At 37.5% G+C, this 16,024-nt stretch overlaps 1 protein-coding gene across 1 annotated transcript in view; it reads right to left on the reverse strand.

Moving 5' to 3' along the window:
• LOC105815628 (olfactory receptor 14K1-like) overlaps positions 1-15,328 on the reverse strand; it is a 35,487-nt gene extending 20,159 nt beyond the window's left edge. Inside the window, exons 1-3 of the mRNA XM_012650825.1 lie at positions 14,423-15,328; positions 7,525-7,545; positions 1,915-2,056 (exon numbers count right to left, since the gene is read on the reverse strand). Coding sequence (XP_012506279.1) covers positions 1,915-2,056; positions 7,525-7,545; positions 14,423-15,328 — 1,069 coding nt within the window. The remainder of the gene's footprint in view (positions 1-1,914; positions 2,057-7,524; positions 7,546-14,422) is intronic.
• Positions 15,329-16,024: the final 696 nt, after the last annotated feature.

A 16,024-nucleotide genomic window follows, 5' to 3' on the forward strand; every position in this document is an offset into this window, starting at 1 on the left:
AGAATTAGTTAAAGAATCTGTAGAAGCCTTCTGTAAAAGCCTTTTAAAAATCTGTTAACCTGAGAGGAACTACCTGCTGTTATGTAAATCTGTTACCCCTGGCAATTATTCACTATTTCTTATAAGTTACCATGTAAGACCCCATTCGGGGCTTTTTGAGACCCACGGAGAGGTTTAAGCCCCCTGAGCTCCCGCTTTGCCTATAATCTTTATAAACTTATAAAACTGTATCTTTGTCTCAGTGTATTCTTTTATTTCTCCTATTTTCCATTTTTCTCTATTATTTTCTTATCCCTTGCAACTCTACCAAAGGGACCTGGTTTTTTGTGGGGAACATTGGCCACGTTCCCAGCACTAGATTACACATATGAGTGAGAGCCTGCAGCGTTTGTCCTTCTGTGTCTCACTTATTTTACTTAGCATAATGTTCTACAATTCCTCTGACTTCGGATAGGCAATGGAGTGAGTGGAGTGATTGGGGTAAGAAGTAGTATAGGTGTCCATTCAGTTGTGAAGACAATTGGGCCTATCTCGTATTAGCATTTTAGTTTCTATTTTCCTTTCATACTTCAATTACATTTCTAAATATGGCTTCTAATGTATCCCTTTTTTCTATATTTACTTATTCTATAATATAAAAAATGAGTTTTATCTGGATAGCTTGATCTACTCATTTTCTTTTATCATAGATTAACTATCAAATTAATATTATCCTCTCAGTCAATGAACAATTTTCTTGTCATTGTTTTCACTGAACTGAACTTTGCACTGATTCTGAATCTTCACATATTATTGCTATACTCTCAATGCTTGTACTGCTTACAGATAAACCCTATGTATTTGCATTAAAAACATCTTGCAAAGAAAATATTCTACATTATATGCCATAACATAGTTAACTGTAATTCAATTAATTTAGTAACAAAGAGCTGAGAATTGTCATTTAGTAGCACATACTATGAATCATACCTGAGATAGTTATACAAATTTGCTATACAATTGTTTATTTATTTATTTATTTTGGAGACAGAGTCTTGCTCTATTGCCCGGGCTAGAGTGCCATGATGTCAGCCTAGCTCACAGCAACCTCAAACTCCTGGGCTCAAGTGATCCTCCTGCCTCAGCCTCCCAGGCAGCTGGGACCACAGGCATGTGCCACCATGCCCAGCTAATTTTTTCTACATATATATTTTTAGTTCTCCAGCTAATTTCTTTCTATTTTTGGTAGAGACGGAGTCTCGCTCTTGTTCAGGCTGGTGTTGAACTCCTGAGCTCAAATGATCCACTGGCCTTGGCCTCCCAGAGTGCTAGGATTACAGGCATGAGCCACCGCGCCCAGCCTACAATTAAGTTTTAATAGTATGTTTAGTGTGTAAACAAAAGGGGTAAAATCATTACCTTTTCTCAACTGAAGTTAATATGCATAAGTGGTGTCACTTAGCCAGCCCTCGTTCACTACAAACTGACAAAGAATGTAGATATTTTGGAAGAATTTTCAAAACATTAAATGTGCATTCAGCAAAAAATACAGCTTCAGGGAAACAGTGAATGGTACTAAATCCCTTTATCCCACACGACATCCCTCAGGAAGTGTGACAGAGACATGACATGGCAAACAACACAGTGATGATGGAACTCTTCGGGCGGAATTCTGACACCGAGAGCTCCACATTTCACTTGCTTTTCTGGTTTGCTGATTTCCTTGGCGGCTCTCCTAAGGACTCTCCTCATTGTCGCTGTCATTATTCCGAACCAGTGTCTTCATACTCCCATGCACTTTTTATGGAAAACTTGTACCACCTTCGATGTCTGTCTCATTTCCATCATGGTCTCCAAATCCATTCTCAACTCTCTTTCCAACAAGAGCACCATTTCTCTCTTATGGTGCGTATCACACGTGTTGGTGGTGATTGCCTTTGCGGGGTCTGAGCGACTCGTCCTCACTGCCACGCTCTGTGAGCGCTGCGTTGCCCTCTGCGGCCCGCTGCCCTGTGACGTCATCGGTAACCAGGGCGTCTGTGCGCGTGAGGGTGGCCGCCGCGTGCTTCGGAGGATTCTTGGGAGACACACTCAGCCAGCAAGTTGTCTTTACCCTTCTGTGGTTTCTGAAAAGCCCCTCGGTTTTTCTATGACGTCCCTTTATTATTAAAGCTTTTTTTTTCCCCTAAGGATCATATTGCTATTAATGTCATTGTGGCAACTGGAATATTTTATGGGATTTTTTTGTGTGCTTGCCACAGTTTTCTCATGTATCTACATTTTCAACGTAGTACTAAGGATCCCATCTGTGCAAGTCATATCAAAAGCCTTCTTCACCTGCTTCCCCGTCTCACGGTTGTAACTTCCTTTCTCCTAACAGGTTTCATTACCTATTTGGAGCCATCGCCACCTCCCAGTCTCTGTTGACTTGATGTTCTCAGAGTCACATGTGGTGCTGGCTCCTGCTCTGAATCCCGTCATCTGCAGTCTGAGGAATGAGGAAATCAAGTCAGCTCTTAGGAAGCTCCTGTGGAGACTGGTGGCGACGTGAAGTGGTAGAAACAGAAACACAAATGTAAATTGTTCATTTTTTTTCTTCCTCATTCTGATTAAGTCTTCGTGATATTAGGTGTGTAACTTAATTCTTCTGAATTGAATTTTTTGAAAATCTAATATGTGGAAGGGGAAATGGAATCCTCTCAGGTTGTAATAAGCTTTAGCATTCCATATCAAAGTTTTTGCTTTAGTGAAATTATCCGAAATTTGTCTTATCTTATTCATCTAGCAGATTTAATTTCATACAATAAAGTATTGTATAGCTTATCAAAAAACTGGGCTATATGTATTTTTGTCCCACTTTCAGACATTACTTTCATATATCAAATTTTATCTAATTCAAAAATCCACAGAGCATGAGAAAAAATTATGCATTTAAAAAAATCCTACAGTGAATTTCAGGGATATTTACAATGAAATATTTTTATTAGTATATAGATATTACTATGTAATAAACCTTCCACTATAGTTGTGGAAAATTATGTTGTATTTGATGAGCCATCACCGACCATTATTTTTATGTGTGTGATATATTTTTAATTCACTTTTACATCAATATGGTGACCAATTGCATTATTTTATTTATTGTTCCTTAATATGCTATTGGAAATACTCCTTTTAAAAGAAAGCAAAAAATCCTTAAGAAAACAATAGTCTAGAAGCAATCCAACATTATATCTGACACTCTGGACTTGGCATTATGAGCTGGCGTTAGCCTTCAGAGTGTAGTTTCTCATTGGCAGCATCTTAGACATGTGAGTGCCACTTGTTTAGAAATGTCTTGAATATAAGAGGTTCTCAATGAATGTATGTGCTTTAAAATAGTTAATTATCACTCTCTTATCTGCTGCCCCAGATGTCATTTCCCTATTCTGAGAGAGTAATTTTAATTAATTAATTAATTAATTATTTCCACAAGGTCCAGTGGGTCCTGAGTGATCTGCGTGTCTCCAGAGCCTGGTAATTCTGGGTGGAATGCCTCCGGGACAGAGGGTTGGAGACAACCTGATTGCTGGCTTTCTTCTACCACAACTCTTTTTCCCCCCTTCCCCTCCCCGACTTGCGACTGTCAGGAGAGACAATTAAGCCACCACACAGAGGCTTCCACAGGGAACGGGGCTCAGACGTTTCCTTTTGGGGTCCTGCAGTGGACGGAGGGGTGCTCAGACTGTGAGCTCCCTGCCCTCCATCCCTCCCTGGTGCTGCTTGCCCTGCCCTGAAGCCCCATCAGAGCAGGACATGCCCTGAGGTGGAGGGATATTAAACCAGCTTGGGCACCCTCTGGGTGACTCGGGACCAGCATGCTCCTCCCTAGCATGGGGCCCTGGGGATGGGCCTTCAGGGCAGATCCTGTACCCCCTGGCCTTGATCACGTTCCCCAGGGCACAGAGGGGATATCTGTGAATTAGTTTTGGGTGGTGTGAGTGCCTGCAGGGGCAGATGGGGGCGAGTGCAGCGTGGGTCCTAGCTGCAGCATGCTCCTGGGCATCTCTCCTCCCATGGGAGGGCCGTGCTCCCAGCTCAGGCCAGGATCCTGGGCAGGGAACCTCCCAGTCTGCAACATAGTTGTAGGGGAGCTCAGCTGGTTTGAGGTCCTGCCCACTGGCAGAGGCTTAGGGGAAACTGCATAATAGGGGAGGGTGGAAAAGGGCGAGGCCTGCTCCAGACTGCCAGATTGTGGGTCTCAGACATCCTCACCTCCACACACAGACTCTCAGTCCCTCCCTGGAGGTTTTGCCAAGAGGTGGAGAATAGACCTTTGACCCTTGCTGAATCAGATCCCTTGCCAGAAAGTAATTTTAGATTTCAAATTGTCATTTAGTCTGTCTCCCCTAATAGCACCAGAATGCTCTGAGGCAATATTTACTCTCCTTTCCTCACTACACTATTAGGATTGTGAGTACTAGTTACTGAAGTCCTGGCAAATCCATTCTACTTTGACAAACATCCAAATAACAGAGCTAGAATAGATAGCAGCAGGATGAAATAATTAATCCAGAATTTGCTGGGGTTTCCCAGAATGCTAGATCTCCCAATTATTGTAGATCAATTCCATACCACTATTTGCTTATGAAGATAATAGGGTTACTTCTATATATCTAAGAAAATTGAAAAGTGCAAGAATTCCACGCTTACAGAGTAGAGCATAGGATGGGGAGTTATTAGTAATAGTCATGATTTACTGACGTATTTTGATTCATATACTTTCTCACATATTTCCCTAATGACAATAAAAAGGCTTCAGAATTATAAAGTTAGACTGTGTTACTAAGTCAACTCAATCTACCTACCAAAGTAAGGTAATTTAAATGTTTTATGGCATCTGATAAAGTATTAATACTATACCCAATACAATATTCTGTTTAGAAGAACCCACATTTGGAGAATCTAAATAAGTAGTTAGGGGGCCATCAATTCCCCAAGCACAATGACCCTTAACTGTATTTTAGTTTTTAGTAGGATAAATATAGTGACATATCTGACAAAGGATGAATAGCTTCCAAGCTTTAATCAACCTATATTAAAAGTGGCAAGAGACCACAATCAAACTTCTTAGAAAACATAATTCATAATTAAACCGTATAATTTCCTGGACAAATAAAATACCATAGATACTCTACATAGAACTCAGGAAAATCAGCAAGAAAAAAATCAAACAACCCTATGAAAAAGTGGGCAAAGGACATGAACAGAAACTTTTCAAAAGAAGATAGACTGGCTGAGCGCGGTGGCTCACGCCTGTAATCCTAGCACTCTGGGAGGCCGAGGCGGGTGGATCACTCAAGGTCAGGAGTTCTAGACCAGCTTGAGCAAGAGTGAGACCCCTGTCTCTACCAAAAAATAGAAAGAAATAATCTGGACAACTAAATATATATATATATATATATATGTAGAAAAAATCAGCCGGGCATGGTGGCGCATGCTTGTAGTTCCAGCTACTCGGGAGGCTGAGGCAGAAGGGTTGCTTGAGCCCAGGAGTTTGAGGTTGCTTTGAGCTAGGCTGACGCCACGGCACTCACTCTAGCCAGGGCAACAAAGCGAGACTCTGTCTCAAAAAAAGAAGATAGACTAATGGCCAACAAACATACGAAAAAATGCTCAACATCTCTAATCATCAGGGAAATGCAAATAAAAACCATAATGAGATATCACTTATCTCCAGTGAGAATGGCCTTTTTCAAAAAGTCTCAAAACAATAAATGTTGGCATGGGTGCGGAGAGATAGGAACACTCAAGCACTACTGGTGGGACTGCAAACTAGTACAACCTCTGTGGAAAGTAATACGGAGATATCTCAAAGAGATACAAGTAGAACTACCATTTGATCCAGCAATTCCATTACTGAGCATCTCCCCCAAAAGAACAAAAGACATTTTATAAAAAAGACATCTGCACCAGAATGTTTATAGCAGCACAATTCATAATTGCAAAGATGTGGAAACAATGCAAGTGCTTGTCAATACGTGAGTGGATTAATAAAATGTGATATATGTATACCATGGAGTTCTACTCAGCCACAAAAAACAATGGTGATATAGCGTCTCTTGCATTATCCTGATAGAGCTGGAACCCATTCTACTAGGCAAAGTATTCCAAGAATGGAAAAACAAGCACCATATGTACTCACCATCAACTTGGTATAAACCGATCAATACTTAAGTGCACATATAGTAATAATATTCATCAGGTGGTGGGTCGGTGAGAAGGGGTAGGAGGGAATGGGTATATACACACCTAATGGGTGTGGTGCACACTTTCTGGGGGATGGACATGGTTGAAGCTCTGACTTGGGTGGGGCAAAGGCAATATATGTAACCTAAACATTTGTACCCCCATGATATGCTTAAATTAAAAAAATGTAAAAATACCATAGAAACTCTATTTTTTTAAACCATCCTGCAAAAATGGATGGCAAATAGACCCTGTCTCTCTATGGATAGTAGTGGTACTAGCACCAAAAACATGAAAGAAGTTTTTCTTGAATAGATCAAGCATCGGGCTTTTGTATTCCAAGATCATCATGACTCTAGAACCAAACTTTAAAGATGTTTTACTTGGCATACTTCATGCAGACCACAAAGAAAAATGTTGAATCATTTCAAAATATTTCACGAACTGCAAATGAGGAAATGCCAGGCGTCATTAAAAAAAAAAAAAATCGCTCCATGTTATGAGCTGAGGCCATGCAAAATTGCATGCCTTTTACTTTTTCAAGATTTGAAACATCCACTTAACAATGAATAAAAGAAAAAATTGAAAGATAAAAAATTTGCCTGTGCAGTTTTCATCACTTATGACCCTAGAGTGGTTTTAATTTGATTCATCAATTACCCATTTTTGTGTCAATTACCCTGTAAGAATGATAATGGGATGGAACTGAAATGGAGAAGGCAAATATTTGGAGTTTCTAGCCAGAGCAATGAAGGAAGAGAAAGAAATAAAGGGCACCAAAATTGGAAAAGAGAAAGTAAAATTATTTCTGTTTGCAGATGATATGATCTTATACCTAGAAAACCCTACAGACTCCCCCAAAAGACTCCAAGATTTGATTAATGAATTTAGCAAAGTCTCAGATTATAAACTCAATGTATAGAAATCAATACCATTTCTATACACCAATAGCAGCCAAGGTGAGAACAAATTAAGAACTCAATCCCAATTACAATAGCTGCAAAAAAGAAATACCTGGGAATATGCTTAACGAAGGAAGTGAAAGATGTCTACATGGAGAACTACAAATCACTAATGAAACAAATCAGAGACAACACAAATGGAAAAACATCCCATGCTCCTAGATCAGAAGAATCAATATTGTTAAAATGAACATACTGCCAAAAGCAATCTATAGATTCAATGTAATTCCTATCAAAATAGCAACGTCATTTTCACAGAATTAGAAAAAGCCATTCTAAAATTCACATGGAACCAAAAAAGATCCCAAATGGCCAAAGCAATGCTAATCAAAAAGAACAAAACTGGAGGCATCACTTTACTTGACTTCAAATTATACTACAAGGCTACGTTAACTAAATTAGCATGGTCCTGGCATAAAAGTAGACACATAGATCAATAGAACAGAAGAGAAAACCCATAAATAAAACCACATATCTACAACCAACTGATCTTTAACAAAGCAAACAAAACTATACACTGGGGAAAGGACACAGTATTCAATAAATGGCTCAGAAAATTGGATAGCCACATGAAGAAGAATAAAACTGGATCCCTATCTCTCACTATGCACAAAAATCAACTCAAGATGGATTGAAGACTTAAACATAAGACCCAAAACAATAAAAATTCTGGAAGAAAACCTGGGAAAAACTCTTCTGGACATTGTCCTAGGCAAAGAACTTATGACTATGACCTCAAAAGCAAATATGAGAAAAACAAAAATAAATAAATGGGACTTAATTAAACTAAAAAGTTTTTGTACAGCAAAAGAAATAATCAACAGAGTAAATGCACAAGCTACAGAATGGGAGAAAATATTTGCAAACCATGCATCTGGCAAAAGTCTAATATCTACAAGGAACTCAAACAAATCAGCAAGAAAAAAACAAATAACCCCATTAAAAAGTGGGCAAACGACTAGAACAGACATTTTTCAAAGAAAGAGATAAATGGCCAACAAATATATGAAAAAAAATGCTCAATGGAGCAAATTAAAACTACAGTGAAATACCATATTACCCCAGTCAGAATGGCCATTATTAAAAAGTCAAAAAACAATCAATGTTGGAGCAGATGTGGTGAAAAGGAAATGATTACACAATGCTCACAGCAGTCACGAGAATATGTCTTTCAGATCTCTGACTGAGGGAAGGTGATTTGGATACCTGGTAATTCACTGACAGTGCCAGCTGCCATGCTCTGAAATCTATCACCAAGTTTGCCCCAATGCCACATATTCCATGGACTGCTCCGAGTCAATGTCTGAGTTCAGCAAGTAAACTAAGGCATGGTCATCCTGGGAGACACAGCAGCCCTCTAATGGGTGACCTCCATAAACAATTCCTCATCAGCTTGCTGGAACTTTGGTAGTGCTGTACTGCACTTCCTTCCTTCCCTCTCTCCTTCACAGGGGTCAGACCTGTGCTGTGGTCTGAATGTTCTTCCAGCATCCTCTGGCTCCTTCCCACAATAGATGTATTGTCTGGGATGTGACTTTACCTGACTTAAAAGCTAATAAGTTAACTGTTTCATGGATCCTGTGAGAAGACATGAGACACTTCCCCTTGTCCCCAAGTCACACAGGGTGATCCTGTGGCTCCAGATAGAAACTTCACAGAAAATGTGTCCACACTGAAACTGGGAATATTGAGGAACCTCTCTATGTTATAGCAATAAATAACTCAATCTTCTCTTTTTCCCATGGAGAGTAGGGGGCAATCACCTCATACCTCAAGGTTGCTCACCTTGACCCCGAGAAAAAGGCCTGGGTAAAGAGCAGGCTTACCTTTCTGGCATACCCAGCAAGGTGCATGAGAATGTTAAAGGCCTTTGGCAAGTGTCTTCCCCTGATATATATTCTCTGTATACAATCTGCTGTTGGCATCTGCTTCTCAGAGCACTCAGATGAATACACCCAAAACACTTCTTCCTGCAATTAGAAAAAATAAACAAAATAACTCGGAGAATTCAACCCTAAGTGACTTGCTTTAAGAAAATAAGTGTCCAAGGAAAAGCACAGTCTTGTTAAAATTTTTAAAAGAAGTATTTTTTCAGAAATAATAACATTTTTCCAATAAGGAAAGTCAGAGATAGATTAAGGAATAAAGATCAATAAAAATGTTCACTGTTCATGTAGTTGAAGATCAAATTGGTAAATACTTCAATTTTCCTTAATTAATCTATAGTTTGATGTTATTATATGAAAACAAAAACATTCCAGCCCTTGTGTGTGTGTGAAAACCAGTAGGTTGTTTCTAAAATTTATATAGATATTATGTGAAAGAGCTAACACTTTCAGAATAAAGGAAAAATAACTTGCTATCTGGGTATCAATACATTATAAAATTACAATAATTAGAACAATTTGTTTAGGCATAGAGAGCATAAAGAGCCAAAAGCCATACCATGCATATATATGACATGAGTAATGACACAGGTAGAACTTCAGAGAAAAAAGGTGTACACTTAATTGGATATCCATATGTTTAAAAATGAAATTTGATGCCTACCTTACTCTGTGCACAAGAAATCAATTCCAGGTAGATAACTGTTCTAAATTGGAATGGTAAAATACAAAGCTTTTTAAGTTAATGTGGTAGAATATCTTCATGATCTGAAGATAATGGAACAGAGAAAGATCTAACCATGAAATAACATTTTTAGCAACTGCAACACACTAAAGACTTCAAACATGCCACAAAAACAGTTAAAAGGATAGGTCACAAAGCACAAAAAAAATTCCGGAAACTCAGAACTAAGTTCTCATACTCAGAATATATAGACTCCCACAAATCAATAAGAAAAAGACTTAAACAAGCAACCTACAAAAGGGGTAATGCCAACAAACATCTGAAAATGTGTTCAACATCATTAGTCACAGAGGAAGTGCAAGTTAAAAACATAATGAAAAGTCCCTGCAGAACCACTAGAATGTCTAAAATTAAAAAGACTGGCGATGGGAGGCTGCATTGCTTCGGCGATGTATGCAAGAAAGGCCCTGACTTCACTACAGTGCAGTATATCAAATTGGAAAAATTCCACTTGTGCCCCATGAATATATACAAATACAAAATAAATGGGAAAAATTAAAAATAAAATAAAATTAAAAGCCTGGCAAATATCATTAGTCCTGAAAACTATAGAACAACAGGAATTGTCAGAGATGGTTGATGGAAGGGAAAATTTGTGCAACTACTATGGAAAACAGTTTGTAATTAGCTATTTAATTTAAAGATATATATAACCTATAAACAAGTAATTGCACTCCTAGAAATATATCCAGCCAAGATCAATGCACCTATACATGCGCAACAGAAGTAGCAGTATTTTTAATTGCTCCAGAATAGAAACAATCCAGTGGTTCATACATTTGTGATATACTCACACAAATTTCATATGTCTTAAAAAAAAGTCACATGATTAGACCTCTTCTTAGTCAACAAGTATTTAAATGTAGCTGGAGTTTTGTTACATACAGTGGACACTAATTTGAGCTACCATCCTTAGAATTCGCCCCATCTAGTTGGTTTCATTTTTTTCAGTTCAGGGTGCCTTAGCATTCCCAACCTGGGCTGATCACTGGCTTGACAGATGTATTATTACAGAAGTTATTCAAGTCTTGATTTGTCCTATGTCAGACCATTTATCCTTATTCTATTCAACTGCACAGGACTACACAAATAAAATTTCAGATTATCTATCTATCAGTGCATGCATATAATAGTGAGGCACTAGAAAATTTTGTATTTTTAATGGAAATATATCACTACACACATCATATACCTTATGTAACTTTTAAAAGAAGACAAAAAACCCTAAAAGATTTGCATGTCACAGAAAACCTTCAGTTTCTGTTTTTCCTGTAGTAGGCAACCTATTTCTGGATTATATTATGTACAGTTATATGAAATTTTCTGTATTTTTTTTCTATAATCCTTGTTTGTAGAACTTCTCCTAATCAGTAAGAGATGTCTAGTGATTTAGGATGGTCAAAGATTCTTGAGAAGAGAAACAGTCATTGTTCCTTTTTGTTATTCAAAATGACCTCTTTAAATGTGTATCACAAACAAGAACAGCTAGAGACAAAACATTTTATGAGCCGGAACTTGGTTTTCACGAGGAAAAAAAGTAAGGTTCTCAGGAAAGTATGGTCTCCACAATTTATAGAAAAAACAACGCAGGAGAACCTTGACTAGATGGGGTTTTCCTGGTCTGGGAGGAATAGAAGGAACAGGCCACGTAGCAAAACCTCAGGAGACCTCAGAAGACCATGAAATGAGGAAAGGAGACCAGCATGGGATTTACATGGGAGCCAGACCCAGCCTTCAGTCCTTGGTCACTCTAGTGTGTATCTGATGTCACCTGTTCTGAGTTGTGATGTCAGGTGTTTTTCTCACTGTCTTATGGGAGCCAACCATACACAGCTGTATGCAAGGTTTTAGCAGATTGTCTAATCAACTGAGGTCCAAAGTTGCTCTTAAAATTTGCTTCATCCATCTAAATTTCCCTGTCCTAACTTCAGTCAGCTTAATTGGCACAGGACACTTTTTACATTTCTTCAAAAGAGAGTGGGAGCCTTGTTGCACGGAGAGACATGGTGGTCAGTACACTGTAATGAAACCAACCCTCCACGTAAATACAACTTCTTTTTCCATGCAGATCTGTGTAAAAATTCTATTGTATTACGGAATGTTGAGAAATGAAGTACTCTAGTAGACTTTATTACAGTGAATATTTGTAATCATGGACACAGGAAAGGAAAGGGATTTCTTTTTCTTTGCATTAGTTATTAAACAAATGAGAACAGGTTTATAATATAGTCATTTAGCCAGTTTTAATCAACATAGCCAGTACATTGAAAAATCTAATAAGGGTGAGTTTTATGCTCTTATAATATATGAAGGGAGTGAGTTTTATACTCAAGTGCTTCATTACAGGCACATATTTGTCATGGAAACAGACCTGTTTCTTGGTTACAGGTATGGACTTAGGATTCAAATTGTTTGGTCTAACCATGGACTTTGGAAATTACTAGTTTCATTTTATTTTATTCCTTTTTTATTTAGTCATTTTAACCCTCTTGAACATTCGTTCTATCTATTCACATCTCTATCTCCCCTTCTTTTCAAAATCAAACAAAATAGTGCTTTATATTCAGAGTCACCACTCATTTCATAATGTGAAAATAAAGATAATCCATAACATACAGAGCTATTGGGGCTTTTTAAATGAAAAATGCATGTTAAGTTATTAGAGAAATGTTTAACACAGAATTATTTGTGGTTGTTATTGATAATAATTATGCATGACAGAGTCTCTAAATAGCCACATGGTTCAGAGCAAAAAGCCATGAAATCAGTGTGTGCGGGTGTGTGTGTGTGTATTTTTATATTTCTTTCAGACAGGGACTGTCCAATATAATGAAAAGTTACATGTGTAATTTTAGAATCAGTTGAAATTGCTTTTAATAATATGTTTAAACTTTGTCATTTTAATAGGTAATTACTACAAACATTCATTTATTAATGAAACTATTCACTTTTTTAATATAAAGTCTTTGAAACCCATTTATGGAACAACTCATTCTGAGCACTAAACTTACACTGGAAATAATCTGTATTTAGCTTTAGTGAAATTTATGGTGGAAAAAAATAGATTCCCATGCCCAGATTGTTTCAAACATACTCAATAATGTTCCAATACCTGAATCAAGTATCAGTTAAATTCAAATTAATTAAAAGTACTAATTCAGTTCCTTAATCAGACCAATCACATTTCTAAGTAAAAAATAGCCACATGTGTCTAGTGGTGCCATATTTGGTAGCACAGTTCTAAATACCTCTAGCTTTGAAGACTAAATTTAATTATAGAATTTCTACCTCTCATGAAATAAAATGCTAAATATTTGTAATCTTCTTAATCCTCTATTTGCATTATCATATTGATTGATCATCCTCTGGCATATAGCCCACAGACAAAAGGAGCTCATTTTCTTTGAACATTCAGTTAGGTGGCTACAAATATTTGATTTAATTAGCTGCTGGTGGAGTCTTTTAAAAAAACATTTTAATAGTCAGATTAAATTCTAAAATGGTAAACACAGTCTTCACTCCATGGTGTATGTGTGCCTGTGTGTAATCACTACATGTATTCAACACTGAGGCAAAAGAAAGGCAGATTGGACATTGCATGCTTAAAGGCAGTGTTTGAAATGAAGTAAAAAAGAAATCTGTTCTATACCATACCACATTCAGACTGTTCCATAAATTCATAACAAACCACTATGGGGAAGCTTTCCAAAAGTGCAATAAAAGTTTTGTTTCAAAATCTGAGGAAAGCAATTTTTTTTCCAGATACTCAGAGCTGCTTTGAACTGAGGTAGAAGAACTATTCCCATTTATTTTGATCTGTATCATAATGGTAAAGGTAAAGTTTTGAGAACAAGTGTGGGGAGGTATCACAGAGTGATATGTAAGCTTGCAGGATTCTCAATAGTTGTGCCATGTCCCCATCTAATTCGTGTAGGTGTATTCTTACATAACGAAAGTCCCGTAGAGTAGGCAGAGATGTCTTGAGCTGATGAAGAAAGAGTTTCATAGCACATGTCAGAGAAAATAGCAGCAACAACCCTGTGTAGAACAACATGACCAAAGAATCCAAGACTAGTTACATCTCTCCTTGCTTTGAATTTAACACATAAAAAATCATCTCGTTTTACTACCTCTCACCTTTTTTTTTCCACTTGAAACTTCAGTTGTATCTATACGTACATTTATATATGTATACTTGTGTGAAAATCAAGCTGTAAAGAAAATTCAATCAACAAAATTTGAGAGATGCAATGGAAAATTCAGGATAATAAAGCATTAATTAAATAAAAGAAAATGCCAAAAATGATAAAAGCTTTTTGAGAAATGAGAACCTCATACAAATCTCACGTATATGGAGCTCTGGAAGAAAATTAAAAACCATCAAAGGTGTGATAGGAAAATGTTCATAATATCTAGAAGTGAGAGATGTAAAGTAAAGGAATGTAGGAAAAGACTTTCTATTAAAACTGACTACCCGAGTTTCACTAATAAGACCGCATGATACATTGATCCCTACATAAAAATAATTTCAGCTAGTTATTGGCAGAACAAAAAAGGGACTATTACTTCCTAGTTTCAACTTAAGTCATCTTTAAGTCACTCTACTCCTTCTAACATTCCGCAAGGACTTTACGTAGAACTGATTTAACCTTGTTCCTCAGACAGTAGATAACAGGGTTCAAGGCCGGAGGTGCAACAGAATAGAACACAGACATCACCAAGTCTAGAATAGAGCTCACATCAGAGCCCAGCTTTAAATAAGCAACGCCACCTGTAACAAGAAATGTGCTCACAACAATGAAGTGAGGAACGCAAGTGGAAAAGGCTTTGAATTGGCTAGGTCCAGATAGCTTCTTTAACACAGTGGAGAAAATATACACATAGGAGACTGTGATGCAAACTAGACATGAAAATGCATAACAGACCCCAACGGCCACACTGACATTGATGGTGGCATGCTCTTTAGAACAAGTGAGCTTTAGTATGGCAGGAACATCACAGAAGAACCGATATATCTTATTGGAGCCACAAAAATTCAGGGAGAATGTACCAGCTGAGTACAAGATTCCCAAGACCCCTCCGCTGAGCCAGGACACAGCCATCAACTGGACACAGGACCCTCTGCTCATGACAGCTTCGTAGTGCAGAGGATGGCAGATAGCAACATAGTGGTCATAGGACATTGCAGTGAGGATGCCAATCTCTGACCCTGCCAACAGTACCACCAAGAAGAGCTGAAACACACATACCAGGAAAGAGATGGAGTCAGTGAAGGTGATGGAGTTGAGGATGGATTTGGGGACTGTGGCAGAAATGAGACACAGATCTAAGAAGGACAAATGCCTAAGGAAAAAGTACATTGGGGTATGGAGGCATTGGTCAACAACTGTGAGGATGAGGATGATTAAATTTTCCAACACAGCCACTGTGTAGATGAGTGAGAAGAGCACAGCATGCAGCTTCAACAGCATCCAATTATCAGCAAATCTTATTAGCAAGAATTCCATCATTAGTGTCTGGTTCATCATGTTTCAAAATCATAAGCCAGCTATTGAGTAAAGAAAAAGAAATGTTAAATTAACATGGAAAATAAAATATTATTTGTTGCTTCGTTTTTGAGGCATGTACAGTTTAACATCATTGGCTAGATAGAAAGTTAAAAAATAGCAAGATATTTATATTTCTTTTGGACTCAGGTGTAAAACAGCTATGGGTAGAACAGTCCATTATACCTGGACTTACATTTATTGTAAAAGGAGAAGAACTCCACTTCTCTCCCGAATTACTTGAAATTATTTTTGAGTAGTTTTTTTTTCATTGGGAATCACAGCATTGTCTATGTAATTATAATTGTAATAGGGTGTACCTTTTTACGTATAAATATCATCCTAGCTGATCTAACTTTTGTGTGAATTAGAAGTCATGGATGAAATTTCAGCTTGCTGCATACTGCAATATTTAAAACAATCATTATTATGAGGTGATACTATAATTTATTATCCCCTTCCCATTGAAGGGCATTAACATTATTCTCCCATTTCTTCATAACAATTTTAATTCTTCGGCAAAAATTTACAGTATTATTTTATGTTCCTTTAATGAAGATATCTGGCATAGCATAAAAAAGAAGGCTACTCAAATTATTTTGGCAAATTGATTTTCAAATATACAGTGCCATTTTTTATGAAAAGAGCAAAATTTGAGACTAAGCCAGATAATTAACC

The sequence above is a fragment of the Propithecus coquereli genome, unplaced genomic scaffold (assembly GCF_000956105.1).
Source record: "Propithecus coquereli isolate 6110/MARCELLA unplaced genomic scaffold, Pcoq_1.0 Scaffold340, whole genome shotgun sequence".
In the NCBI taxonomy this organism is placed as follows: Eukaryota; Metazoa; Chordata; class Mammalia; order Primates; family Indriidae; genus Propithecus; species Propithecus coquereli.